At 41.5% G+C, this 13,379-nt stretch overlaps 1 protein-coding gene across 1 annotated transcript in view; it reads left to right on the plus strand.

The window, feature by feature from the left end:
* ZNF287 (zinc finger protein 287) overlaps nt 1-12,197 on the plus strand; it is a 16,804-nt gene extending 4,607 nt beyond the window's left edge. Inside the window, exon 5 of the mRNA XM_021694623.1 lies at nt 10,630-12,197. Coding sequence (XP_021550298.1) covers nt 10,630-12,197 — 1,568 coding nt within the window. The remainder of the gene's footprint in view (nt 1-10,629) is intronic.
* Nucleotides 12,198-13,379: the final 1,182 nt, after the last annotated feature.

The following is a 13,379-nucleotide window of genomic DNA, read 5'->3' on the forward strand; positions in this document are numbered from 1 at the left end:
AAATAAATAAATAAAATCTTTGGGGCGCCTGGGTGGCTCAGTTGGTTAAGCGACTGCCTTCGGCTCAGGTCATGGTCCTGGAGTCCCTGGATCGAGTCCCGCATCGGGCTCCCTGATCAGCGGGGAGTCTGCTTCTCCCTCTGATCCTCCTCCCTATTGTGCTCTCTGTCTCTCATTCTCTCTCTCTCAAATAAATAAATAAAATCTTTAAAAAAAAAAAAAAAAGAGCCTAAGTGCAGTGAGATACATTTTTTTAAAACATGGCCAGGTCACTCTCCACCAAGACATTTCGGCCTGTCGGGGACACTGAACTGTTTGGCATGGTCTCCTTGCAGAGCCACCTTCAGGAAGAGAGTTCCAGACACCACTGTTCCACATTTCCCCGGTGTGTCTCATTTCATCCTTCCCTGTGGCCCCTGGGTACCCCCCCCAGCTTCGTCTGGTGCTTTGACTGTGCTGTGTCCCCCTCCCTCTTTTATAAGCTTGTGTGAATGTCCTGAAAATTTTAAGTTTCAGACCTTCTTCCATGTAAATTTTTTTTATTCTGTTTACCAACAAACCCCTGTAGCCTCCAACCTCCACTTCCCTAACTCATTCTTTTCTTTATTTTCTAATTTTGAAAAAGTGTTTTTTCAAATGTTTCTTACTGTAGTGCATTCACCCAGTTCCTGCATCTCTCAGTCCAATCACTGGTGCCTGTTTCTAGTTGTTTCTGTTCAGGTATTTTGTTTTGTTCTGTTTGCATATAAAATCAATATAAAAATGTTTTGGGGGCGCCTGAGTGGCTCAGTCGATTAAGTGTCTGCCTTCAGCTCAGGTCATGATCCCAGGGTCCTGAGCCCCGCATCAGGGCAGGGAGTCTGCTTCTCCCTCTCCCTCTGACCCTCCCCCTACTTGTGCTCTCTTACTCTCTCTCAAATAAACTCTTTAATGTGTGTGTTTGTGTGTGTGTGTGTTCTTAAAAAATCCTGTATTTGGGAGGCTTTCCTTATATCATTTGGGGAAAAAAATGTTTTTTCTCCTTTTTAGATTTTATTTTTTAAGTAATCTCTACCCCCAGTGTGGGGCTCAAACTCCTAACCCTGAGATCAAGAGTCACATGCTCTACTGACTGAGCTGGCCAGGTGCCCCTTTTCCTCCATTTTCTAACGGAAATGGTAGCAAACTGTACACACAGTTTTGTACTTTGCTTTTGTTTACTTAAAAGCGTATCTTGAGAAGTGTTCCAAATGAGGATATAAAGAACTTCCTTATTCTTTTTTTTTTTTTTTTACTATCTGCATCACATTTTGTTGTGTGTCTCATAATTTATTAAACCTGTTCCTTATTGATGGGCTTTTTAGTTGTTCCCATTCCTTCCTTCCTCCACAAGAACTTCAAACCTACAAAAAGTTGCAGAATCAGTACATTGAACACCTGTGTAATTTTCACCTGGAACCACCAGCTACCATCATTTAGCCACTTTTGCTTTATCTCTTTTTGGGAGGGGGAGGGGCAGAGGCAGAGGGAGAGAATCTCAAGCAGACTCCCCACTGAGTGCGGAGCCCGACACGGGGCTCAACCCTGAGATCAGGACCTGAGCTGAAATCAAGAGTCAGGTGCTTAACCAACTGAGCCCCCCAGGCGCCCCTTTGCTTTATCTTTTTACACACACACACACACACTTTGCTTTTGTTCTTTCCCCTTACCTTCCCTTCTGCTTCCCTTCTGACATTTTCTGAAGGATCCAGGCCAGGTTTTTTTAGAGTGACCCACAGTCTGGATTTCCCTGATTGTTTCCTTCTGTTTAGACTCAGATGAAATATGTTTACCAAAAAGACATCCTAGGTGTGTACTGTCCGTTGCCACTTGTCTCATCATTGGTGATACTCATTTTAAAAGTTAAGGTGCTGGTGACCAGATCTCTCCGTTTTAAAGGTGCATTTTTTTCTTTATAATCAGTAAGTAATCTGTGGAGTGATACTTAGAGGCCACATGACTATTCCATTCCCTGGTACTATTTTATTTAAGGATTTGTAGCATCCATTCTTTTTTTTATTATTATTATTTTATTGTTATGTTAATCACCATACATTACATCATTAGTTTTAGATGTAGTGTTCCATGATTCATTGTTTGTGCATAACACCCAGTGCTCCATGCAGAATGTGCCCTTCTCAATACCCATCACCAAGCTAACCCATCCTCCCACCCCCCTCCCCTCTAGAACCCTCAGTTTGTTTTGCAGAGTCCATCGTCTCTCATGGTTCGTCTCCCCCTCTGATTTCCCCCACTTCATTCTTCCCCTCCTGCTATCTTCTTTTTTTTTTTCTTAACACATATTGCATTATTTGTTTCAGAGGTTCAGATCTGAGATTCAACAGTCTTGCACAATTCACAGCGCTTACCAGAGCACATACCCTCCCCAGTGTCTATCACCCAGTCACCCCATCCCTCCCACCCCACCCCCCACTCCAGCAACCCTCAGTTTGTTTCCTGAGATTAAGAATTCCTCATATCAGTGAGGTCATATGATACATGTCTTTCTCTGTTTGACTTATTTCGCTCAACATAATAACTCTCCAGTTCCATCCACGTCGTTGCAAATGGCAAGATCTCATTCCTTTTGATGGCTGCATAATATTCCATTGTATATATATACCACATCCTCTTTATCCATTCATCTGTCGATGGACATCTTGCCTCTTTCCACAGTTTGGCTATTGTGGACATTGCTGCTATAAACATTGGGGTGCACGTACCCCTTCAGATCCCTACATTTGTATCTTTGGGGTAAATACCCAGTAGTGCAATTGCTGGATCGTACGGTAGCTCTTTTGTCACCTTTTTGAGGAACCTCCATACTGTTTTCCAGAGTGGTTGCACCAGCTTGCATTCCCACCAACAGTGTAGGAGGGTTCCCCTTTCTCCGCATCCTCGCCAACATTTGTTGTTTCCTGACTTGTTAATTTTAGCCATTCTGACTGGTGTGAGGTGGTATCTCATTGAGGTTTTGATTTGGATTTCCCTGATGTAGCATCCATTCTTGATTCTTGCTTTATTATACTGCTGATTGCAAGATAGTGATTTTCTAATTCAGTCATCTCTTCTAAAGGATTAACAGCATTCTCCCGTAAAGAATAGTTCTCCCGTAGGGGCGCCTGGGTGGCTCAGTTGGTTAGGCGACTGCCTTCGGCTCAGGTCGTGATCCTGGAGTCCCGGGATCAAGTCCCGCATCGGGCTCCCTGCTCAGCGGGGGGTCTGCTTCTCCCTCTGACCCTCCTCCCTCTCATGCTCTCTGTCTCTCATTCTCTCTTGTAAATAAATAAAAATCTTTAAAAAAAAAAAGAATAGTTCTCCCGTAAAGAATAGTTCTTCTTCCTCCCACCTCATTTTTTTATGTGAACATGTCACTATGGACTAATGGGATTTTTCGAAATTCAGTGTATTAGTCCACTAATTCCAGGTTTGTTTTGTTTTGTTTGTTGTTTTTCATGCTCAGTTGTCCCAAACTTGAGTGATACTACTTGAAAAGCTAATTTTTAATTCCTCTCATAATTTATAGCAGAATGACCTGTATGTACCTGTAGCCCAGGATGTACCCATAGCACAGTAAATTCTTTGTGGAATGATTTTGGCACACTCTAGACACTGAAGAAACATGCGTGACATAATGGAAATGAGCCTGGACTGGAGTCAGGATAGTCTTCTGGAAGAACTGTGGATGGTGATAAAAGAAATCTTAGTCTAAGACCCCTTTAATTTGAGCCTGAGGAGATTTTTAGATCATTCAGGCAGCGTGCATTGGGGCTGTAATCCACAAGAGGGGGCATTTTATGGTTATGTATTTTAGGGGGAGAATTTCCTCCCTCCAAAGAGCACCAAGACTGAGAAAGGCAAGTTTCTTTTTGCCTTCTGTAGAAGAGAGATTTTTTTTTTTTTTAGGTTTTGTTTTATTTTTCTAGCCAGTCCTTAAGCAGGGTCTAATCCTCTATGCTCAGGATTCCTGTCAGCCTCCCTTCCTTGTTAGGGCCCCAGGCTTTGTTTTCTGGCCCCTGGACCCCTTGCACCCTCAAAATGGAAGTATAAGGTCATTAACCAGATTGACGAGCTATCTCAGTCAGCTCCTGCTGACTTCCTGTCTTCCTGCTTTTGCTTGATTTTTGGCCTCTGAGGGTTTTCCTTTCTTACCAGCTTAGAGGTACATAATGAGTTGAACCTTTGGTTAGGATATCTTTTTTTTTTTTTTTAAGATTTTATTTATTCATTTGAGACACACAGATACAGAGAGAGAAAGAGCATGAGCAGTGGGAGAGGCAGAGGGAGAGGGAGAAGCAGACTCCCCGCTGAGCCAGGAGCCCGATGTGGGGCTCGATCCCAGGACCCTGGGATCATGACCTGAGCTGAAGGCAGACGCTTAACCATCTGAGCCACCCAGGCACCCCTGGTTAGGATATCTAATTAGTCATACTTCAGGAAATGGAAACTTTGATAATTCACAAATAGTAGCATTGGTCTTCAGTGGCCATTCGTGTCTCGGAACTTTTATGGTTCTTTATTTAACCTAGCCATTCTTTCAGGTTCAATTCAAATCATACCTCCCCCCCGAAGCTTTTTTTGATTATCTGAGTCAATACCGATTTCATCTACGAGAAGTATTGTGCCACTCTTTGGCCCTGTTCACCAGTAGACACTTACATTTCCAACCAGTACTTTCTGGTTAAATACGTATATTTAAGCACTGCTTAATAATACTAATTTTTGAATTACCAATAAACTGATTGGTTTAAAATGTGTATTTATTGTAGCAATTTCTTCATCATCATGGTTCACACTTGTTATTTTAAGCTTGTCGTACCTTTAGTACTTTTCCTTTTCAGGTATATGGTACACTCTGCCGTAGACTGATTCTGATTCCATAGAATCGGAATTAATGGGGCACCTGGGCGGCTCAGTCAGTTGAGCATCCAACTGTTGATTTCGGCTCAGGTCATGATCTCAGGGTCATGAGATTGAGCCCTGCATTGCGCTCCACAGCATGGAGCCTAATTAAGATTCTCTCTCTCTGGGCGCCTGGGTGGCTCAGTTGTTCAGCATCTGCCTTCGGCTCAGGTCATGATCCCAGGGTCCTGGGATCGAGCCCCGCATCGGGCTCCCTGCTCCGCGGGAAGCCTGCTTCTCCCTCTCCCCCTTCTCTGCTTGTGTTCCCTCTTTCGCTGTCTCTCTCTGTCAAATAAATAAATAAAATCTTTAAAAAAAAAAAAAAATCTCTCTCTCCATCTCCCTCTGCCCCTCCCCCCTCTCATACACTTGCTCTCATGCACTCTCTCTCAATAACTAAATCTTTAAAAAAGAGAGAATTAAACTCAGGTTCTGGTACTCTCTCATCTTGTGTATGTGACACAAACACCCCTACCTGTACAATCCGCTAACAGTCTCATTTTGTTCTTCTGGAGGGGAGAGTAACAAGTTCTGGTTTGAGAGAGTTGTTTTTAAATATTTTCCTTATGGGGCGCCTGGGTGGCTCAGTCGGTTGGGTGTCTGCCTTTGGCTCAGGTCATGGTCTTGGGGTCCTGGGATTGAGCCCCGAGTCGGGCTCCCTGCTCAGCAGGGAGTTTGCTTCTCCCTCTCACTCTGCCCCTCCCCCTGCTTGTGCTCTCTCTGTTGAATAAATAAATAAAATAAAAAATAATTATTTTTCGTATATAAAAATAGCATAACAAAAAATTACAACTACATTTCTAGTACTAAATAGCAATAAGTTATATAGCCAATATATTGAAAATTAGAAAATAATTTTTTTTTTTAAGATTTTTTTTTTTATTTACTTATTTGACAGAGACACGGCGAGAGAGGGAACACAAGCAGGGGGAGTAGGAGACGGAGAAGCAGGCTTCCCGCGGAACAAGGAGCCCGATGCGGGGCTCGATCCCAGGACCCTGGGATCATGACCTGAGCCGAAGGCAGACGCTTAACGACTGAGCCACCCAGGCGCCCCTAGAAAATAATTTTTTAAAACCTACAATCAGGGCGCCTGGGTGGCTCAGTTGATTAAGCGTCTGCCTTCAGCTCAGGTCATGATCCCAGGGTCCTGGGATCCAGCCCCGCATCGGGCTCCCTGCTCGGCGGGAAGCCTGCTTCTCCCTCTGCCTGCAGCTCTCCCTGCTTGTGTTGTCAAATGAATTAATCTTATAAAAAAACAAAAACCTATAATCTTCTTAGGTGTTTGATAATATTTGTCTAGTTCAGTGCATTTTCATACTAGCTGTGGGACTACTTTTTTCATTTCGCATTACTCCCAAGCATTTTCTAATGTCAACTCTGATTTTTGTATCTGAATCAAAGTAATAAAAGTCAGTATACATAAACCTACCTAGTTATTTTTATCAGTTATCAATATTCCATTATCCCTTACTCTAGTCCTTTATTGATGAATGGTAGAGTCACTTTTAATGACTGCATATGATTCTGTGGAATGGATATATTTGTAAGGTTTTTATATTTTGATCTGCATCTTAGAAAATTTCTGAACCATCCAGTACCATTTTTGCTGTATTACAAACTCCATATTTGATTATATTTCATTACATAATTCGTAATATTTGGAAGCCCTGTGTTTTTTACCTGATTTCAAGGGAGGAAGATCATTTAAATTTGTTTTAAACCATCATACTGGAAACATAATAGGCATGAGTAAATACATATTTGATTGCTTTGCAGCAGGATTTGAGGTCAGGGATTTTTTTTGTTTGCTTCGCTTTTATGTGTATGTTTGTGCTTTCATTTGGTTCACCTTTTCACAACAAATTATTGTCATTTATTTTACCTATTCAGTTGTGTGGCCACCATATCCAGAGTCTCGGGCCATTTTCTGAAGGAAGTGTGTAAGAAGCACAGGCTGTTCTCAGAGTTTGCATCTAAGTTGGAAATTTAAGAAACACACACAGGGGCGCCTGGGTGGCTCAGTCAGTTAAGCGGCTGCCTTCGGCTCAGGTCACGATCCCAGAGTCCTGGATCGAGCCCCACATCAGTCTCCCTGCTCAGCGGAGAGCCTGCTTCTCCCTCTCCCTCTGCCTGCCACTCCCCCTGCTTGTGCTCTCTCTCTCTCTGTGTCAAATAAATAAAATCTTAAAAAAAAAAAAAAAAAAACCACACACAGTTGTGAAGTAATAATGCAAGGCCAAGTGCAGTCGTGGCCCCAACATCGCATTAGGTTGAATCACATGAGACTGCTGATATTTGAGCCATATTGACCTACAAAAAGGCAAGTTCATATGATTCAACCTGATCTGTACTTTAGGATTCTAAGAAAGAGAGAAAAATGAGCTGGGCCATACATTTTTTTTTTTTTTTTTAATAGAGAAGTTTTCTTGAGAGAATGCCTAAGTCTGGGGGTGCCTGGGTGGCTCAGGCAGTTGAGCATTCAACTCTTGGTTTTGGTTCAGATAATGATCTCAGAGTCCTGGGATAGAGCCCCATGTCTCTCTCCGTGCTCAGCAGGGAATCTGCTTCTCCCTCTCTCTCTCTGCCCCGCCCCTGCTCATGCTCTCTCTCTGTCAAATAAATAAATGAAATCTTAAAAAAAAAGAGAATGCCTAAGTCTGGAATTTGCATGGCACCTATAGAAGGCTATGAGGAGTTAGCTTTAAGTTATATGGATAACTTTAAATTTTAAGCTAAATAAGTTTGGCAGAAGAGATAGTAGAATAGGAAAGGTTGGATTATTTGGGGACTGAATATGTCAAGTGGAGGTGTTTTGAACTTCTTTAACTTTTCTCCTTTAAGCCATTGGTACTCAAACTTTAGTGAACATCAAAAACCACCTGAAGGGCTTTGTAAAACAAATTGCTCAGCCCTATCTCCAAAGTTTCCTTTCATATATATATATATTTTATTTATTTGAGAGAGCACAAGCATGAGCAGAGGTTGGAGGGGGGCAGAGGGAGAGGGAGAAGCTGACTCCCCGCTGAGCAGGGAACCGGATGTAGGGCTTAATCGCAACACCTTGGGATCATGACCTGAGACAAAGTCAGACACTTGGGAGCACCTGGGTGGCTCAGTTGTTGAGCGTCTGTCTTCGGCTCAGGTCATGGTCCCAGGGTCCTGGGATCGAGCCCCGCATCGGGCTCCCCGCTCGGCGGGAAGCCTGCTTCTCCCTCCCCGACTCCCCTTGCTTGGGTTCCCTCTCTCGCTGTCTCTATGTCGAATAAATAAAATCTTTAAAAAACAAACAAAAACAAAACAAAGTCGACACTTGACTGAGCCACCCAGGAGCCCCCAAAGTTTCTTTGTTTTGTTTTATTTTACTTTGTTTTATTTAAATTCAATTAATTAACATATCTATAGTGTATTATAAGTTTCAGAGGTAGAGTTCAGTGATCCATCAGTTGCATATAACCCCCAGTGCTCATTACATCATGTGCCCTCCTTAATGGCCATCACCCAGCTACCCCAGCCCCCCACCAACCTCCCCTCCAGCAACCCTCAGTTTGTTTCCATCACCCAGTTACCCCATCCCCCCACCCACCTCCCCTCCAGCAACCCTCAGTTTGTTTCCTATAGCTGAGAGTCTCTTATGGTTTGTCTCCCTAATTTCGTCTTATTTTATTTTTCCTTCCCTTCCCCTGTGATCCTGTTTTGTTTCTTAAATTCCACATATGAGTGAAATCATATGATAATTGTCTTTCTCTGATTGACTTATTTCGCTTAGCATAATACCCTCTAGTTCCATGCACGTCATTGCAAGTGGTAAGATTTTTTTTTTTTTAATGACTGAGTAATACTCCATTGTATATATAGACCACATCTTCTTCATCCATTCATCTCTCGATGGACATCTGGGCTCTTTCCATCATAGTTTGGCTCTTGTGGACATTGCTGCTATAAACATTGGGATGCAGGTGCCCTTTTGGATCACTACATCTGTATCCTTTGGGTAAATACCCAGTAATGTAATTACTGAGTCGTTTGAGGTCCCTCCATACTGTTTTCCAGAGTGGCTGCACCAGCTTGTATTCCCACCAACAGTGTAGGAGGGTTCCCCTTTCTCCGCATCCTTGCCAACACTTGTTGTTTCCTGACTTGTTAATTTTAGCCATTCTGACTGGTGTGAGGTGGTATCTCTTTGTGATTTTGATTTGGATTTCCCTGATGCCGACTGATGTTGAGCATTTTTTCATGTGTCTGTCGGGCATTAAATGTCTTTGCAGAAATGTCTGTTCATGTCTTCTACCCATTTCTTGACTGGATTGTTTGGTTTTTTGGGTGTTGAGTTTAATATGTTCTTCAATAATCTTAAAGACTAGCCTTTTATCTGATATGTCATTTGTTAATATCTTCTCCCATTCTGTAGGTTGTCTTTTGATTTTGTCGACTGTTTCCTTTGCTGTGCAAAAGCTTTTTATCTTGATGAAGTCCCAATAGTTCATTTTTGCTTTTGTTTCCCTTGCCTTTGGAGACGTGTCTAGCAAGAAGTTGCCGCAGCCAAGGTCACAGAGATTGCTGTCTGTGTTCTCCTCTAGGATTTTGAGGGATTCTTGTCTCATATTTAGGTCTTTCATCCATTTTGACTTTGTGTATGGTATAAGAAAATGGTCCAGTTTCGTTCTTCTACATGTGGCTGTCCAGTTTTCCCAGTACCACTTGTTGAAGAGACTTTTTCCCTTTGGATATTTTTTCTGCTTTGTTAAAGATTAGTTGACCATAGAGTTGAAAGTCCATTTCTGGGTTCTCTGTTCTGTTCCATTGACCTATGTGTCTGTTTTTTGTGCCAGAACCATACTGTCTTGGTGATTACAGCTTTGTAATAGAGCTTGAAGTCCGGAATTGTGATGCCACCAGCTTTGGTTTTCTTTTTCAACATTCCTTTGGCTATTCGGGGACTTTTCTGGTTCAGTAGCCCCCAGAGTTCCTGATTCAGCTTGTCTGTATGGGGACCAATAATTTAACACATTCCCAGGTCACCTGTCTGGGGACTGTACTTTGAGAACTCTTACTATGAGAGATTTACTAGAGTATTTAAGCATGGAGAGCACTCCTTGAAATTGCTTTTGGAATATTATGTGGATTGTACAGAGTAGGTTGGAAGGAGTCAATGAGAGTGTCTGCTTTATACAAATTATCCTATGAAGTCATCCCACATGATCCCAGGGTCTTATCTGGTGTTTTCACATCTCTTAGTCTAGTCACCTGACCTATTTTATTAATCAACGCCCATGTTGAGTAGTGAGGAGCCTCTCCTTTTTCAGCAGTTTGGTCTTCTGGTTTTCTGCCCCTATATTTTCTTTTCCCAAGCTTTAAGTACCACGTTATGAGGTTGTCAGAGCCATAGTCTTTTTTTTTTTTTTTTAAGATTTTATTTATTTATTTGAGACAGAGAGAATGAGAGACAGAGAGCATGAGAGGGAGGAGGGTCAGAGGGAGAAGCAGACTCCCTGCCGAGCAGGGAGCCCGATGCGGGACTCGATCCCGGGACTCCAGGATCATGACCTGAGCCGAAGGCAGTCGCTTAACCAACTGAGCCACCCAGGCGCCCAGAGCCATAGTCTTTTTAGGCATTTTATTCATGTTCAGTATTTTCCTTCTGTTTTGGCAGTTTCCTTTCTCCAAATAGAGGAAAACTTTTTATATTCTATATTCTTTTTATCCCAGAATGGAAAACAGAAGCCCAAGAGTGTACTCCAGTTACAAATACTTCTAAACTCATAAAGACTGGAACTCAGACCGTCAAATTGGAAGAACCATATGACTACGATGAGAGATTAGAGAGGCAAGCAACAGATACCTACAGGAAGATTCCCACGAATGGAAGAAATTTCACTTTGAAGTCAGTCCTCTCAAAAGAAGAAGACCCTATGGAAGAGTGTCTTAGTAAATATGATATATATAGAAATAATTTTGAAAAGCATTCAAACCTAATTATTCAGTTTGGTACCCAATCAGATAATAAAACTATGTATGATGAAGGCAGGGCCACCTTCAATCATGTCTCATATGGTATCGTACATAGAAAGATATATCCTGGAGAGAAGCCTTATAAATGTAACGTGTGTGGGAAAAAGTTTAGGAAAAACCCATCCTTCGTGAAACACCAAAGTACCCATGCCAAAGAAAAATCTCATGAATGTGAAGAATGTGGGAAAGAGTTCAGGCATATCTCATCCCTTATTGCACATCAGAGAATGCACACTGGAGAAAAACCGTATGAATGCCACCAGTGTGGTAAAGCCTTCAGCCAGCGTGCGCACCTTACTATACATCAGAGAATTCATACTGGAGAGAAGCCCTATAAGTGTGATGACTGTGGAAAAGACTTCAGTCAGCGTGCACACCTTACTATACATCAAAGGACACATACTGGAGAAAAACCGTATAAATGCTTGGAATGTGGTAAAACCTTCAGCCACAGTTCATCGCTGATTAATCATCAGAGAGTTCATACTGGTGAAAAACCTTACATATGCAACGAATGTGGGAAGACTTTCAGTCAGAGCACACACCTTCTTCAACATCAAAAAATACATACTGGAAAGAAACCATATAAATGCAATGAGTGTTGGAAAGTGTTTAGTCAGAGTACTTACCTTATTCGCCATCAGAGAATTCATTCTGGAGAGAAGTGTTATAAATGTAATGAATGTGGAAAAGCCTTTGCTCATTCCTCGACTCTTATTCAACATCAGACTACTCACACTGGAGAGAAATCCTATATATGTAAAATATGTGGAAAAGCCTTCAGCCAGAGCGCAAACCTTACTCAACATCATAGAACTCATACGGGGGAGAAACCATACAAATGCAGTGTGTGTGGGAAAGCATTCAGTCAGAGTGTACACCTTACTCAGCATCAAAGGATTCATAATGGAGAAAAACCCTTCAAATGCAATATATGTGGGAAAGCATATAGACAGGGTGCCAATCTTACTCAACATCAAAGGATTCATACCGGAGAGAAGCCGTATAAATGTAATGAATGTGGGAAAGCTTTTATTTACTCCTCATCACTTAATCAACATCAGAGAACTCATACTGGAGAAAGACCCTATAAATGTAATGAATGTGATAAAGATTTTAGCCAGAGAACATGCCTTATTCAACACCAGAGAATTCACACAGGAGAGAAGCCCTATGCATGCCGTATATGTGGTAAAACCTTCACCCAGAGTACAAACCTCATTCAGCATCAGCGTGTTCATACAGGTGCCAAACATCATAATTAATGGATACAGGAGACTTCAGTTAGGTTTTACAATTCATTCAGATTTTATTTTGTACTCTGTTAAAAGAAACCCAAAAGAAGTGCAATATATGTTAGGTATCACTCAGCAGAAATATCAGAATTAGTAATGTGGTTATAAGTTATTTAAATTTAATGTGAAATTTAAAAAGAAAACTTTATTCACTTCTTAACCTTTATTTGATATCAGTTTAATTCATTCCAGAAAGAAACCCTGTAAAAGTAAGAGTACTCAAAAATCTGTAACTCCTCAATCTTAGTGTATTTCAAGTACTTCTTAATGAGACCTTATGAATGTAACTTGGGAAAGCTTCCATCAAGTAGGGATTTCACGCTAGTGAGTAATCTTGGGATAATTGAAAAAAGCTGCTTTCAGGCCTTTATTTCTTCCCAGCTTTGAAGCCTTAAATATGTGAAGGGTTTCCTTCCCTTTTCCCGTTATGCCGTAACTGCCATGTGGAGCCAGTAGGTTTGCAAAATATGTATGTAGTGGAAAGTATCCTAATTTTTATGGGACAGCTGTTGGTAATTACATTTTCCTTTAAATATTGAAATATTCAAGGAAGAGAGCTTAAGGAAAGATGACCTGTTAGGATAAACTAATGTATATATAACCCTTAGACATTTGTACAAATTGAGTTAAAAAGGCAAAAACTAAACACCTTAAATTCATCTTTAAAACGTATTAGCCTTAGTTTAACTAGGTTTTGACATCTGTCCTCCTGAAGGAAAAAATAAGAATAAAATACCCATTTTTTTCACCTGACTCCTAAATTCGTAACTTAAAGTTCCCCTGTGGCTGTTTTACCATAGGAAGCCCATTTCTGTTGAGACACGTTTCTTGAGTGCCTGCTGTGCTCAGGGCCCAGACTTCCTAATTGGATCCTTTCAAGGCTTCTTACCGTGCTGAAAACCACAGCTAACTTAAGCGACGAAAAGCTTTCTAAAGTAGCGAAAGATGACAAAGGACATGTCACGAATGAGCATTAAGAAGCCTACTAAACTGGGTTGCCAAATGTGACCCCATATCCCAAGACAAAGAAGTGGTGAAAGCAGCTATTTACAAAGTGTGAGGAAAAGATCAGTAATGGAAAATAAAGTTCACTACAGAAAGTGGGTCAGGGAAAAAAATCAAGGGTGAAGACTTAGCAGTGAAGAAAGAATA

The sequence above is a fragment of the Neomonachus schauinslandi genome, chromosome 15, assembly GCF_002201575.2.
Source record: "Neomonachus schauinslandi chromosome 15, ASM220157v2, whole genome shotgun sequence".
Classification (NCBI taxonomy): domain Eukaryota; kingdom Metazoa; phylum Chordata; class Mammalia; order Carnivora; family Phocidae; genus Neomonachus; species Neomonachus schauinslandi.